The 13,600-nt window shown below is 45.4% G+C and overlaps 1 protein-coding gene across 7 annotated transcripts in view; it reads right to left on the bottom strand.

Moving 5' to 3' along the window:
• KDM2A (lysine demethylase 2A) overlaps window positions 1-13,600 on the bottom strand; it is a 98,102-nt gene that overhangs the window by 30,774 nt on the left and 53,728 nt on the right. For all 7 annotated transcript variants that reach the window (XM_069066467.1, XM_069066465.1, XM_069066468.1 and 4 more), the window contains 6 exons: window positions 12,597-12,675; window positions 12,326-12,372; window positions 9,030-9,208; window positions 3,640-3,746; window positions 2,558-2,651; window positions 1,011-1,164 (listed from right to left, as the gene is read on the bottom strand). In XM_069066467.1, coding sequence (XP_068922568.1) covers window positions 1,011-1,164; window positions 2,558-2,651; window positions 3,640-3,746; window positions 9,030-9,208; window positions 12,326-12,372; window positions 12,597-12,675 — 660 coding nt within the window. The remainder of the gene's footprint in view (window positions 1-1,010; window positions 1,165-2,557; window positions 2,652-3,639; window positions 3,747-9,029; window positions 9,209-12,325; window positions 12,373-12,596; window positions 12,676-13,600) is intronic.

Here is a 13,600-nt window from a genome sequence, read left to right as displayed (position 1 = left end):
TCCAAGGCCTTAAACTCCAGCTCTCTAGAATTCTAGAGTCAAAATGATGAGCATTTCTACAGCCTTTGGCCCAGTGGGCTCATTACTGGCACTCTGCCCTAAAGAGATTACTGGCAGGAAAGAGACACAGCTGTGCAAAAATACTCGACACAAAGACTGGAAGTAAATTGGATGCTCGTAGAATGGGGAATAGTAAATGTATCTAACAGAATATAACCGTCCTCTAAGAAATGATGACAGGTGTGATTTTGGAGAAACCTAGGAAGACTCATATGAACCGATGTAGAGTAAAATGGTACAAGCAGAACAATTTCTACAATAACAACAGCATCATAAAGAGAAGCAACTTTGCGAGATTTCCGAACTGCAATGGACACAACTTCAGAGAATGCGTGATGACACCTGGACCCACTTCCGGACAGAGAGGTGCTAGGCCCAGGATGCAGACGCAGACTCCTATTCTGGGGGCACAACTGAGGGAATTTGTCTTGCTTGACAATGTACATTTATTATGAGTGTTTTTTGCTTGTCCTTCCTTTTTCAATGAAAAGAGGGACAGAGGGAGAGAAGGTGGAGTTTTAAAGATTAAAAAAATAAAATTAAGAACCACTTAAAAATGAATTATGATATACTAATGAAATATAATTACTGTGCCTTAGGAAACAATGAATATGAAGAATTAAAATATGGGAAGACTTAAGAGAAGGGATGCAGAATAAAATTAACATTAGATACACTGACTACTGCCACGTAGTTAAAAGAGAGCAGCAGAGAGAATTCATTTTGTACACATCATAAACAAGGGCAAGAAGGCTTGGGGACAGGGTTAATGAAAGCTAAATAACAGGTCATGGGAACATGTTGAATGTAGTGTGTCCGTGGAAGTCATTCCACTTTCAGCTGCCTGCACACAGTAAATGGTGCCTCAGTAATGTCTCATTGCTCCCTCCATGTGTTTGATATCTTTGGGCTCAAGGGAAGGTGGGGACAGCTCTTCCCGCTCTGCTTACCTGAGGGGATAACAAAGGTGTATCCCTGCTTGAGCTCAATGCGTTGGCATTCTGACACACGGTCACCCAGAAAGATGTCTCCCTGTTTTCCCGACAGCAGCCAATTCTCGTACAGTTCCAGGTTTTGGGCCGTAGGTGGTATGAGCCAGAAGACCTGGGAGTGAAAAACTTTAGTATGTGAACAGTCATTGATAGGACCTTCGAGAAGCTAACTCCCTATATAAGGAAATGGTTATTTGGATTCAAGACCCTTCATTTTAAAACATGCAGCTTTTCAAGCCACAACTACTCTTTTCTGCCAGACCCATGAATGGCACCCTCTGGGTCACTTCTAGCAGAGGACAGAATGAGGTCACACGCCTTTAGTCACATGATTGGATCTGAGCCCTGGAGCTCAAAGGGACCTCCAAGGCTATTTAGTCAAACTCCCTCGTTTCAGACGGACCAACTGAGAGCCAGGAGGTGAAATGACTTGGCCAGGGGGCACCAGAGAAGGGATCTGGACTCAGGGCCCTGACTCTCCCCATTGCTGGTCTTCAAGAGGAAGACACAGGCCCTAGGATCACTGTGGGCGACTGCCAATCTTTGAAACAACGGACAGAAGAGCAGCCGATCGGGTTAAACCTCAGATGCTTCTATAGTCCAGAGGTGAATCCGCGTCTAAATTTATGCATTTATCAATCACTTTTAGCTCATAGTGTAAAAGAGTTTCCTTCAGGGCAGGGATTCTCATTTATCTCTCTGCCCCTGATGCTTAACACACTCTTTCTCTCAATAACTTACGGTGGTCTTAAGAGAGTTGGGGCATGAGGTAGCTAGGTGGTGCAGTGAACAGAGCACCAGTCTAGGAGTCAGAAGGACCCGAATTCAAATCCAGCCTCAGACACTTACTAGCTGTGTGACCCTAGGCAAGTCACTTAACCCTGATTGCCTCAAAAAGAGAGAGAAGAGAGGGAGAGCAAGAGTGAGAGAGCATGTGAGCACTGGGGCACTAAGAGGTTAAGGGACTTGCTCTAAATGTACAGAGGCAGGACCTGAATCCAGGCCTTCTTGACGTGAGTCTGGTCCCTTACCCATTCTGCCACCTGGACTCTCACCTTGCACAAAGTGTTCAATGTTTGCTGAATTATGGCAATAGACACAATTGTGTGTCTTCTCCTATTCCATCATGTCTCCACCCAGAATGGTTTGGAAACTTCCTTGCAGATGTTATTAAGGAATCTCACTGTACAAGAAAAACTTCTCTTTCATTCGCAGTCTTTGGCCTTCCATCTTCCTGGGCTTAAGGTGCAGAACACCCGAGCAAAGCTGGGACTCAAGAACCCTTCCAAGGTGGGTAGGCCCTGTGTGTGCAGCTGCCTAATGGAAGTCTACTTCTAACCAAACTCTAGCCAAAGATCAACGAAAGCACTCTCTCTACCAAAATAGTTATACTGGGCATTTATTTTCTAGAATGGCTCAAATGTGCCCCCATTCAGACTAAATGACACAATCCTTAACCTTCAATCCCAACACAAAGTTCGATCTCTCCACAGATAGCACCATACCTTTCCTCCCTGGTGTATGTGGTACCACACGGAGGTACCACCGAAGTCCACATGAAAGTCTGTGTAGCAGCCCCGGACACTCATGAGACAGTACCTGGCCCCAAAGAAGGAGACACATCAGGACAATGAAATATGCAAACAGCTCATAAAGCCAATATGTCATGAAACTTTGCATGGGCAAGGATGCAAGGGCATCCTCTATAAAGTATGTAGGTTGAAGGCTCTAGTTTACATCTGGATGAAGAACATACACTTAAAATCTAATTTTCTAGAGAAGTTTGAATTTTCAATTCAAAAAGCAGATAAGAAAAACCCAAACATCAGGAAAAGAACTAAGCTCAGACACGGGTCAATGTATGAAAGGGAATGATCCTGGAAAATATTGAAGAAATCCTGTGATCTTTCTTGGGAGAGTTTCAACTGTCCTACAGATAAAGTTCTAGCAGAAAAATTATACCTGTAGGACTCAAGAACAGAAACATTCCCAAAAGGGCTTTGTTGTGAGGGAATTAGAAAGCCTTTACATACATAAGGAGCAGCTGCTCCTGGGGGAGCTCCCCTTCCCCTCCCCCAAGTACCTTGTATTTATTTTGTACACACACACACTCTCTCTCTCTCTCTCTCTCTCTCTCTCTCTCTCTCTCTCTCTCTCTCTCTCTCTCTCTCTCTCTCTCTCTCCCTCTCCCTCTCCCTCCCAGCTTCCTGACAGGGACCTTTCTGTCTGCCTTTCCAGAGGCCAGCATAGAGCAGAGGCCTAATACATGCTTATTGATTACTGACTCCCTTTCCTCAGTTTAGCCTCTCCTCCTTCTGCTGTCCTCAATCACAGTTGCTACAGGAGTCCCTGTAGCATATGGGCATACCATCCTCACCACTCCATGTTCTCACTTTGAGTGGGGAGAAGGCTGGCTCTGTATGTGACACAATTGCTAGACAGATCTTTCTCATCTACAAAATTTTAGATTAGATTTTCCTTGAAACGTGCAATCCTCCTTTCCCCAAATAACGGAATTCTTCTTTGCTTAGCTTGCTGTGCCCCAATCATCTGCACACGTAGCCTGGGGGATGCTGCCTTCACTTACTTCTGCACTTTGGGGTACTGCATCTCCAGGATGGCATTGGTGGACTCTGTCTGGCTTTCCTTCAAGTGCCTTGGCCACATATTGTCCACCCAATCGATAAAGTCCACCTAGAAGAAGCAGGCAAAGTTAGGTTAATGTTCACACTCTTTCCTCCCAACAATGCTGGCATGGAGGCAGTATCTTAGAGACGAAGTGGCTTGCCTATGGCCACAAAGCTAGCAAATATCAGACCAGGCATTAAGGCCAAAGGAAATATGGCCTTTCTTAACCCACTGATAATACCCCTGACCCCAAAATTCATCACAGTAGGCACAAATAAGTAAAATGGTACTTTGTTTTGAGGTCAATCAGCAAATACCAAACTATCAAACAATAATAAAGATGAATCCTTCTATCAACATGATCACAAACACCAAGGACTGAAACAAAACCTTCGATGAAGGCATGTGAAAACTTTTTAGGCCACTCTTTTTTCCTATTATCTGATACCTTTTTTCTTTGGAAACAAAAACCAGCTCTGTGGAGTTATGTGTGCTTAGCACAGTTGTGGAGGGGGCCAAGGTCTTGGCTGAGGTAAAAAGCACAGGAAAGTCTAATGGTCAAGGTCACTGAGAACTGTTCAGACAAGCCCAAAGGTAAAATTCAAAATACAGAATAGACAGCTGAAGTTTCAGAGTACAAATTCAGTGTAAGAAAAAATGGTGCCAATTCTATTAACTGTGTTGAGCTGGCCCAGGCTAAACTTCTCTGGGCTTGAAGGCCTTCATCTGTACAAATGGGAACAAAAAGAGCTTGGTATAAGAGTGAGTGAGCTATCCTCTGAGTCAGGCAGAGAGCTCCCTGGGCCCAAGGTCTGCCTATGACATAGAATGATGACTGACTGCGGGGCCACGACCATGGCACTAAACCTATCAGGGTGCCAGGCAACTCTCTAGGACTAGAAACTGCCAAGTCATTTTTGATCTGAACTGGTTTTTTGAAAACATCTGTTCTAGGAAAATCCTACTCCCATGAATGCAGGCCCAGAGAGGTCCAGAGGGATGCTGACAATATCAAACAAGATAATCATTGTGAAAATGTTATGAAAAACATAAAAGTATTAAATAATTAAGTTAACAACATAATTGATCAAATACTACTCAAGGTCCACAGGCCCTGCCAATTTATTTTATCTTGTTAGCTGCTGGGCTTTCGGAACCTTTTTGACATATAGAGATTTTCTTTAGGATGATATTTGTTGTATTAGGAATATACTTTTATCCTGAAAAAGATTGGAAAATATCCAAGTTGTCAAATGCAATAACATTTCTGCTGTAGCCCTACCTAAACAGCACATTTCTGCCTGGTAGCCAGCGTCAGGTTGCTAGGCTGGGCCAGCGCAGGCTGAACCTTCCATTAGGCCTACCAATCCAACCCATCACTTGCCTGATTCTGGTAACACACCTGCATGGACAGGAGTGCACTAAACAGCCTCATAACTTTGTGCTGCACAGAACACCAGATCTGACTGTGTAGGGTTACAGACAAACAGTATGGCATGGCCAGTACTGACTGTGTGACCCATTACACCGCTGGATACCATCTCTGTGCAGCACTGTAAGGGGATATCCCAATAGGCCGACCCTAGAGAAGCAGACAGACCAAAAGCACCCATACAGAAGACGCTGGCAAGGATACTCTTAAGGTCACAAAGAACAACACAATTGCTGCAGGATGGAGAAGGAAAGCAACACTGTTCTCACTTTGAAAAAAGCAAAGTGTCTGGCCTCTGTCTAGAAACTGTAGGCCAATGAGTCTGGCTTTAATTCCTGCAAAATTCTAGGCCCATAGCATGAAAGAGCTGGTTAGTGATCACACAGAAAAGAAGGCAGCAATAATCCCAGCGTCAGTACGACTTGTCAAGGACAGGCCTCCCAAACCTGGATTAGAGAAGTGACAGATCAGTGAATGCTCTAGACATGGTTTACCCAGATTTGCTTAAAAGTATCTTGTGAAGGGGCGGCCAGGTGGCTCAGCGAGTAAGAGCACCGGCTCCAGTGTTGGGACGACCTGGAGATCGAATCCCGGGCTCAGACACTCAGCACCACACCCAGAAATCACTGGCCGTGTAACCTTGAGCAAGTTACTTAACCCGGATTGCTTATAAAAAAAAAAAAAGTATCTTGTGAGAAAGAGGTGGACTCGATGATGGTACAACTGGATGGAATGGCCAGATCCAAGGAGTCTGGTAGAAACATGGCGGGAAGTCTCCAGTGACTCATGTGGCCCTGGGCAATGTTGCTTTTTGGCCAGTGACTCGGGGACAAAAGTTTATCAGATCTACCCATGTGGGAGGGACAGCTAACTGTGGATGGCAGAGGGAGGACAGGACACAAGAAGGTTCTGACTGATTAGAACACTGGGCTGAATCCACAACTGAAGTTCAACAGGGATGAAAAGAAAGTCTGACACTCAAGTGTGAAAAAAGAAAAACAACCCAACCTTCACAAGACAAGAGACTGTCTGAAGGGGTGGTGTGTGTCTGACTGAACTACAAGGTCAATGAGTGAACCATGGGAAGTGAGAGAAGAAAGCTGTGTGAAGAAAGGCAAAGCTTATGGGAGAAGGGGAGTGTCCCTGTCTCTCTGTTGGTCTCATCTGGGGGCCCCAGCTCACGAAGGCCATTGATAAGCTGGAGAACACAGAGGCAACTGCCACTGGGAAGGGTCTTGAGTTTCTACCACCTAAATCAGTGAAAGGAATAGGAATGCTTATACCCTGAGAAAGAGAAGATTCATGTCTTCAAGTGTCTGCAAAGCTGACCTGGGACAGGTAGTACTGACCTTCATTCTACTTGGTCCTAAATGGCAGATCCGGAAGCACTGATGCTAACTGAGACAATGTTGGAGCTGGGCAAAAAATAAAGCAGGTGGGCTCAGGAGACAGTGAGCCCCATCTTTTAAGGGTTCTGAGGAAAAGTTGGATGACCACTGGCTGGATATTAGAATGGATGCTTGCATTTCTTAAATTCTGTGCTTCTGTATTTTATTGTTATGGATAAAATAATTTCTGTTTCAGGTAGCCAACAATGGCATTTATTGAGAACCCACTGTGGGTAAAGTATCAGATTATCCCCCAAATTCCTTTTTCCTCCAAACTCCGTTTCTCTTCTTCAGTAATTGCTCATTTGCATCAGGGGCTGTACGCTCAAACCCTAGAACATTTTCCCGGATGCTGAACTGCAATTGGAGGAGGGGAGATAGGAAATGACTGGACAGCACTGTTACTTCTCCCCATAGCAATGTGACGTCCCTTCCTTCTTGGGACCCTTCATTTCCTATCATGGCACTAAAGGTTTATGCCCTTTTCCTGTAATAAATAACTAGGAGGAACTATTTATGGAGGCCAAACCAGGCCCCTTGTAACAAGGGGTGTATGAGAATCACATGGGCAGGTCAGCAAACAACCTCTTTCATCCAGGACCTCTGACTTTTGGGGGAGGTGGCTTAATTAGTAGCAATTTCCAGTCATTAACAATTTGAAAGCTGTACTATAATTCTCTGCATTAATGCAACTTAATTTTCTTTTTTTGGGGTCATTTCAGTCACACCAACTGGAAGAGTCAGAAAAAGAGTGAACTCTGTCCCACAACCGTGGGGACAACAAGGACCCCCCTTGCTTCTCTACACTTTGGGGTTTTTTCAAACAAAGGCTGAACAACTTTGGTATTGTCTAGAAACACGTTTCTTAGGTTGGAGATGGCCCATATGGCCTCTGCAGTTCCTTCCAACCTTGAAAATCTGTGCACTTCAGGGACTCCACAGCTACTTTCTAGAAGTACAGGAGACACCCAGACTACTGCCCTGAAAGGTGCTGAGAAAGAGAACACCTCCATCACACAACGCGTGGGGCCCACGGCCCACCCAAGAACAATTCCAGCTCTCTTCCTGGGAGACTCAACATGTGGCACCGCTAGCCCTCTTCTAAGACCCCGTGAGCTTTCATGACTGTCTTAGAAAAATGAGAAATTTGGGGCGGCTAGATGGCACGGTGAATAGAGCACTGGCCCTGGAGTCAAGAGGACCTGAGTTCAAATCCGGCCTCAGACACTTAACACAAAAATACTAGCTGTGTGACCATGGGCAAGTACTTAACCCCAACTGCCCTACTTTCCCCCTCCAAAAAGCAAAAACAAAACAAACAAAAAACGTGAAACTTGGGAACTACTGAATGGTGCCTGTGTTAAGCCATAAAGGGAATAATTTCCCCACTGACTTCCATTACAAATGGGGGAATGTTTCCATATCTCCCGCAGTTCCTGTCCGGCCCCCACAGCAAGGGAAAAGCCAAAGGCCTACGGAAAGCAGACTGACTTGGGACCTTTGAGTCCAGTTCTACAACCTGGATTTCTGGGTAATGTATCTCTTAAAGAGGGGGCATCCAGGCTCTCTGCTACCAGCTCTTAGTCCTACCCATCCTCTCTCCTGGATCCAAGATGACTCCATTAAAAAAGACAAACAAAAACTAAGCGAGGTTCCATCTGGGACTGAAAAGCCACCCTCTGGATATTGCTCTAGCATCAGCAGAAGTCCGCGAAGTGCCTGGATATCTCTGTCTGTCCCAAGGAAAGGCGGGAGGAGACGATACCCGCCTCCCCGGTCCCTCTGCAGACATGGCAGCTCAATGGGGCTGGGACACACAGGTTCGGGTTTCTTAAACGTACTGATAACTGGATGGACAACAATTTTACACAATAGAGGGTGTGAGTAATTTGAAGGGAGATTAGAGAATAAATATGACATGGAATAAGATTTAAAAGTGACTATCTCCAAACTGTACCTCTCCAAGATGGAGTGTGTGCCTTGACTAAGTTTTAGTTCAAGGTCTATAAAATAAAAAAGGGAATTCCGTGTCCTAAAGCTAATAAGCACAACCCAACCTCCTCTAGGAGGCAGCTCTTCCCACCATCTGTCCGGGAGCTGTCAGCCACCAGCTCTGAGCCAGCCAAAGTCAAACCAAATATCTGCTGCCTAGCCTTCCTTCCTTTTTTTTCACTACTTTCTTTTTAAGCAACTGGTCTTAACTTAGAGCTAAAGACGTCTTCTATCATTCCTAATACATCTTGGAAGGAGTTTTTTTTTTTAAAAAAAACTTCCTCAACTATGGCACAAACTCAAGGGGCACACTCTTTCATTTCTGAGGCTGCAGCAGCCTCAATGTGGATGGGTGCCCTTGTCTTGAGCAGAGGTGCCAGCTTCCAAAGCTTCAATCTTAAAGCATTAACAGTTCCAGGATAAAGTTTTCTGTCCTTCCCAGCACATTCATGAGAAAGCTATGAAGTTTGCAAAAACAAACCACCTTCTTACTAATACCACTTGTTGGAAGGGAAAGAGTTAGGTTAAAAAAGTTACCGTGGTAGGCCTCTGCACCATGTTCTCCAGTCTGGTGTGGCTGAATTCCAGGCTGATGACGTTATAGAGTTTCTCACGCTCTTCCTCAGGAGTCTCATAATAGCGTGTCCACTGAGCCATGGTCATCTCAATGCCCTTCTGGGTGTTCACATCCATGACGTCCACCATTCGACGGCTCCCTGTCAGAAGAAGCTTATTTTCGGTGTGTGTGCCAAGGAGCTAGGACAATCAGCCAAACGATAATGCACCAGATCTCCTTTCTCTTCTACCCAAAGTTACTTGAATAATCCTCACCAGCTCCTTTAAGTGCAGCCGAAGGAAGGGAGAGGCAAGATGCAGTTACCAAGTACCCCAGTGTCCCTAGATGCGTGCCTGATGAGGTGAGAGTGGGATGCATTCACAATGAGGAATCAGCCCCCCACTCCCAGCTCCAAGAACTAGTGCTTAGGGTAAAACTAAAAGCAAGTCCATCTGTTCATCCTTTCATTATAACCTCTTTTCCAATTCAACCAATGAAAGTTTACAATGTAGAGTTAATTGAACAAACAAATATTTGTAAGGCATTCATTATATACAAGGCAGCTCTCTGGGACTCAGTTTTATCATCTATAAAATGGCAATAACAGCAGTTTCTAAGTCGGGGATGTGAGGGTGAGATGTCTACAACGGACTTTGCAAATCTCAACTATTTACCATGTATAAATGGGAATTCTAACTACAACAATTCTTGAACACCCAAAGATGAATGAGACAAGGAGAGAACTTATCATGAACTCAAAAACTTATCTAGCAGAAGAGAGAAAGCAAATTGTTACCTGCTTACAGAAATAATACAAAGTTCTCAAGAGTGAGAATGAGAAAAGAGTCCAAGTGAGGGAACTAGAGGAGACAAAAAAGAGGCACAGAAGCTATGTCTGCCTCTGGAAATCAGGAGAGAGTTCATGGCTAAAATAGCATTCGGTGGCTGACATGGTAGACACAGAAGACTGAGGACAGAAGCCTGGAGAACACCCACACTCATGGAAAAAGGAGAAGTGTAGAAGGAAACAACGGTCAGCAGGAGAAGCAAGAAAGCAGAGTCTGAGGACTGATAGCGGTCAGTGGCAGATAGGGCAGAGAGTTCAAAGTGGATCAGGCCTGACCTGAGCACTCAGACTAGCCCTGTACAGGCCATGCAGGGTTCACAGCAATATTTATCATCTAAATGCCCAGGGAACTTATGCAAGAGAGGAGAAAGACAATATCCAGGGGACCAGACAACGTGACCACAGTATGGCTGGTAGAGTAGAACGTAATGAAAAGCTTCAGACAGCTTTTATGTTAAAGGAAAAAGTGGGATTTACTGTGCATTAGCAAAGGAGTGCCACCACAACTCTGAAAACACGGATCACATGTGAATTAGATGTGCATTTGAGATCCTTGAACGCTGAGGTATCACATGGCTGACTCTCACTAGTAGGAGGGCATGGCCCCTGCTTTCTAGGGAAATACCAAGTAGTCTTGGGATGACAGCTGCAGGACTCCATCAAGGACTGAGAGGAGGGAATGAACAGACCAACCTAAGGGCCTGTGGTGAAAGCAGATACAATCATGGCCATGACTCCATTTGCACAGAGCTGGCATTCTGACCATCAGCCAGTGCTGAAAACTGTGCAGTCGTCCGCTGAATCTCTCAGAGCCAGATATGCAGACTCTGTCACTACTCTATTAAGTTTTACCTCCCCATAGGCCATGGCCTTGAGGCAACTGTTCTATGGAATTTTCAAGGGATGCTCTCACTAGCCCAGCAAACAGATCTCGGAAGGGCTGGGCAAGGGGGTAAGGAAAAAGCAAAGGAGGTGAGTACTAAGGATTCAATAAACTTAGGAGAGCATCCTCAGTGCGGATTTCCGATGGGCCAAGAAAGGCAGAGGAGGCACAGTACACCTTAATGCGTCAGGGCAGAGGCTGGGTCAGGCCTGTCAACGGTGACAGTGACCAAGGGACAAATGCTCCAGTTAGACCCACTGTGTCTGGAGCTGTGCAGCCCTGCAGGGTCAGGGAGGAAGACCCTAAGAAGGAGGGTGGGATTCAGCCCTCTGTGCTCTACAGAAGGGACAGCCGAGTGGAGCACTGGAAAGGACCCTCTGCTGGCCAGAAGAAGGCCCTGCAGCTGATCATCTCCAAAGAAATAAGGACAAACCCATCTAGACAAAGTGTATGAAGCAGAATTCTCTAACGGAGAATGCTGGCAGAACTGCCATAGCCAATTCTGGCAAACTTGAAATTTCTGGTTAAATAAGGAATAAGCAGAAAGTGCTTTTAGTTTCAACTCCTTCTAAAAATATTTGTGAAAGGTGACTAGCCTACTTCCCAGCCTTGGTGAACAGAATTAAATCTGCAATGCTTCTGGGTCACCTTGGATCTTAACACAGAGCAGGCCCTTAAGTGTTTGATTAATCAATGATCACCCACCTTCTGAAGAGCTGACCAGGGCAGGTTTAGCAAGATTTGTAAAAAAAAAAAAAAAAAAAAACAATCAAAATCAATCCTTTCAGATCTGCTAATCTGTTGTTAGGGTTTGTCTCTTTTATAAAAGAACTGAGTAACGACCTCTGATGAAAGCCCTTTCTAAAGAAGACCTGACTGGGGACGACATGGCCTATGGGACTCGCTCAGTTTGGCCAGCATTGGTCACAGCTCTTGGAGGCCAGGCACTGACGCTGAGTGCAGAGATACAGAGGCAAAACCATCCCAGCCTCTGCTCTCAAGGCACTTAGATTTTTTGTGGAAAATACTGTGTCTACACATAAGTAAATAAAGTATGAAGTAATCTGAGTGGGGCTGGGACAGCGACAAGAAAGGCTTCATTGGGAATCAGCACATGAGCTAAGGCTGGAAGGAAGCTCAGTACTCTAAGACGCAGAAGTGAGAAGGGATCCCTATTCTGCAGACAGGGAAGAAAAGCAGAACTCAGGCCACAGGACACAGCGACAGTTTTCATTTATCTAAAAAGTCTAATTTAGTTAGGAATAACTCCTTGCTTAAAATCCAGTATCAGAAATGGTTATTCTCCTTCTCTAATAAGTTGTTCTGGAAGATGACAGAGTGATAGAAACAAAATGGCAGCCAAGAGAAAACGGGCTCAAATGCCCCACCTGAGTGGGCCCCAGCCACCAGGCAGAGTGCCCAGGTCTGCTTCCTGGGGGGGCTTGTCTGATCTGTGACTGTGCAGTTTCTCCAAGTGCCCATTCCAGGCTCATGCCCAGCACCAAGCCCCTCCCTCGTGGACCTTGGAAGCCCAGACACACACTTACCCACACACATTTTGACATCATTCACAGTGAAGTCCGGGTCTGGCATCCTAGGAAACAAACACCAGAGTAAGGGCAGGCAAAAGGAGCAAAGAAAGCCCCAGGTCAGCGAGGCACCACCATCTGCCTCCCCTAACAGACACCTTCTTTAAATGGCTCCTTGGCTCTTCTGATCCTCCACTCAGCAGAGGCATTAAGAGGCTTAGTGGCCCCCAGGAGCACAAGACAGACATTTTACAATGTACACACCCATCTGTTCTGCCAGTTCACTCACTTTATTCCAAGTCCATCAGAATTCTTGAAAATCAGAGGGTCTCTCAAGCCACCCCGCTGGATATACTCTACGTTAAAATCTGTCACCAAAGGAAAACAAGCATTAGAAAGACCCAATTTCACCTAGAAATTCAAAACTCAATTTTCCAAATACAGTCTGTGCAAAGATTTGGTGATAGTGATAGTACAACTGTCCCTGACTCCTACTATCTACCCTGTCTTCCATATCCAAAAAAATCATTAATTCTGTCCACTGTAATAAATACTGTTTCACCCTCTTCCCCTAACTTGCCAAAGAGCAAAGCTTAGTGGCACATGAAGAATCTCAGAGATGAACTATGTCAGGAGGACATAAAATGGGCTTCATTGCACTATTAACCCAACCCAAGAAAAGAGAGTACTTCAGGAAAAGCCTCTTCTTCAACTGCCCCCAAGAAAAGTTGGCACGAATATCCCTGAGGATGCTTCACTGTGGGACCCAAGCCTGCAGGAAAGCACCAGAGGACAGTCCTCAACCTCTCTACACACACTTGGTCACTGGCTGTTAGGGGGGGACACCCCTGATGTCCCGCTTTCCCCTTCTTACTCCTTTATTCCTGGCTTGATCAGCCCTGGGGCAGCCCTCCCACACAACCTCAGAGCCGCACCCCCCCCTTCTTCTCCAGCACATCAGCAGCTCCTCAATGTTCCAGTCATTCCCTATCCATTGGTTCCTTCCTTGTTGTTTTCTAACATACCCAACTCTCCCTCACTGTTACCCTAAACTCCTAGAGAAATGCTGGTTATACAGACTGACTTTACTAGTCAAGTTTTTCCCCTTTCAAATCCACCCTCCGTTCAGTGGTCAAGGTGATTTTCCTAAAGAGGAGATCTACCACACCACCCTCCTTTTTTCAGTAAACTCCAGTGACTTTACATTTTTTCCCAAGTCACACACCACGTCCTCTGTTCACCACTGAAATCACCTCCTACCCTGGCCCCTTCCTACATTTCCAGTCTCCTGAT

Source organism: Petaurus breviceps, unplaced genomic scaffold, assembly GCF_028583685.1.
Source record: "Petaurus breviceps papuanus isolate PSGF00001 unplaced genomic scaffold, PetGlider_PUasm1.0 90721, whole genome shotgun sequence".
Taxonomy (NCBI): domain Eukaryota; kingdom Metazoa; phylum Chordata; class Mammalia; order Diprotodontia; family Petauridae; genus Petaurus; species Petaurus breviceps.
The sequence above is the reverse complement of the archived record's forward strand: the minus strand, read 5'-3'. Positions and strand labels throughout refer to the sequence as shown.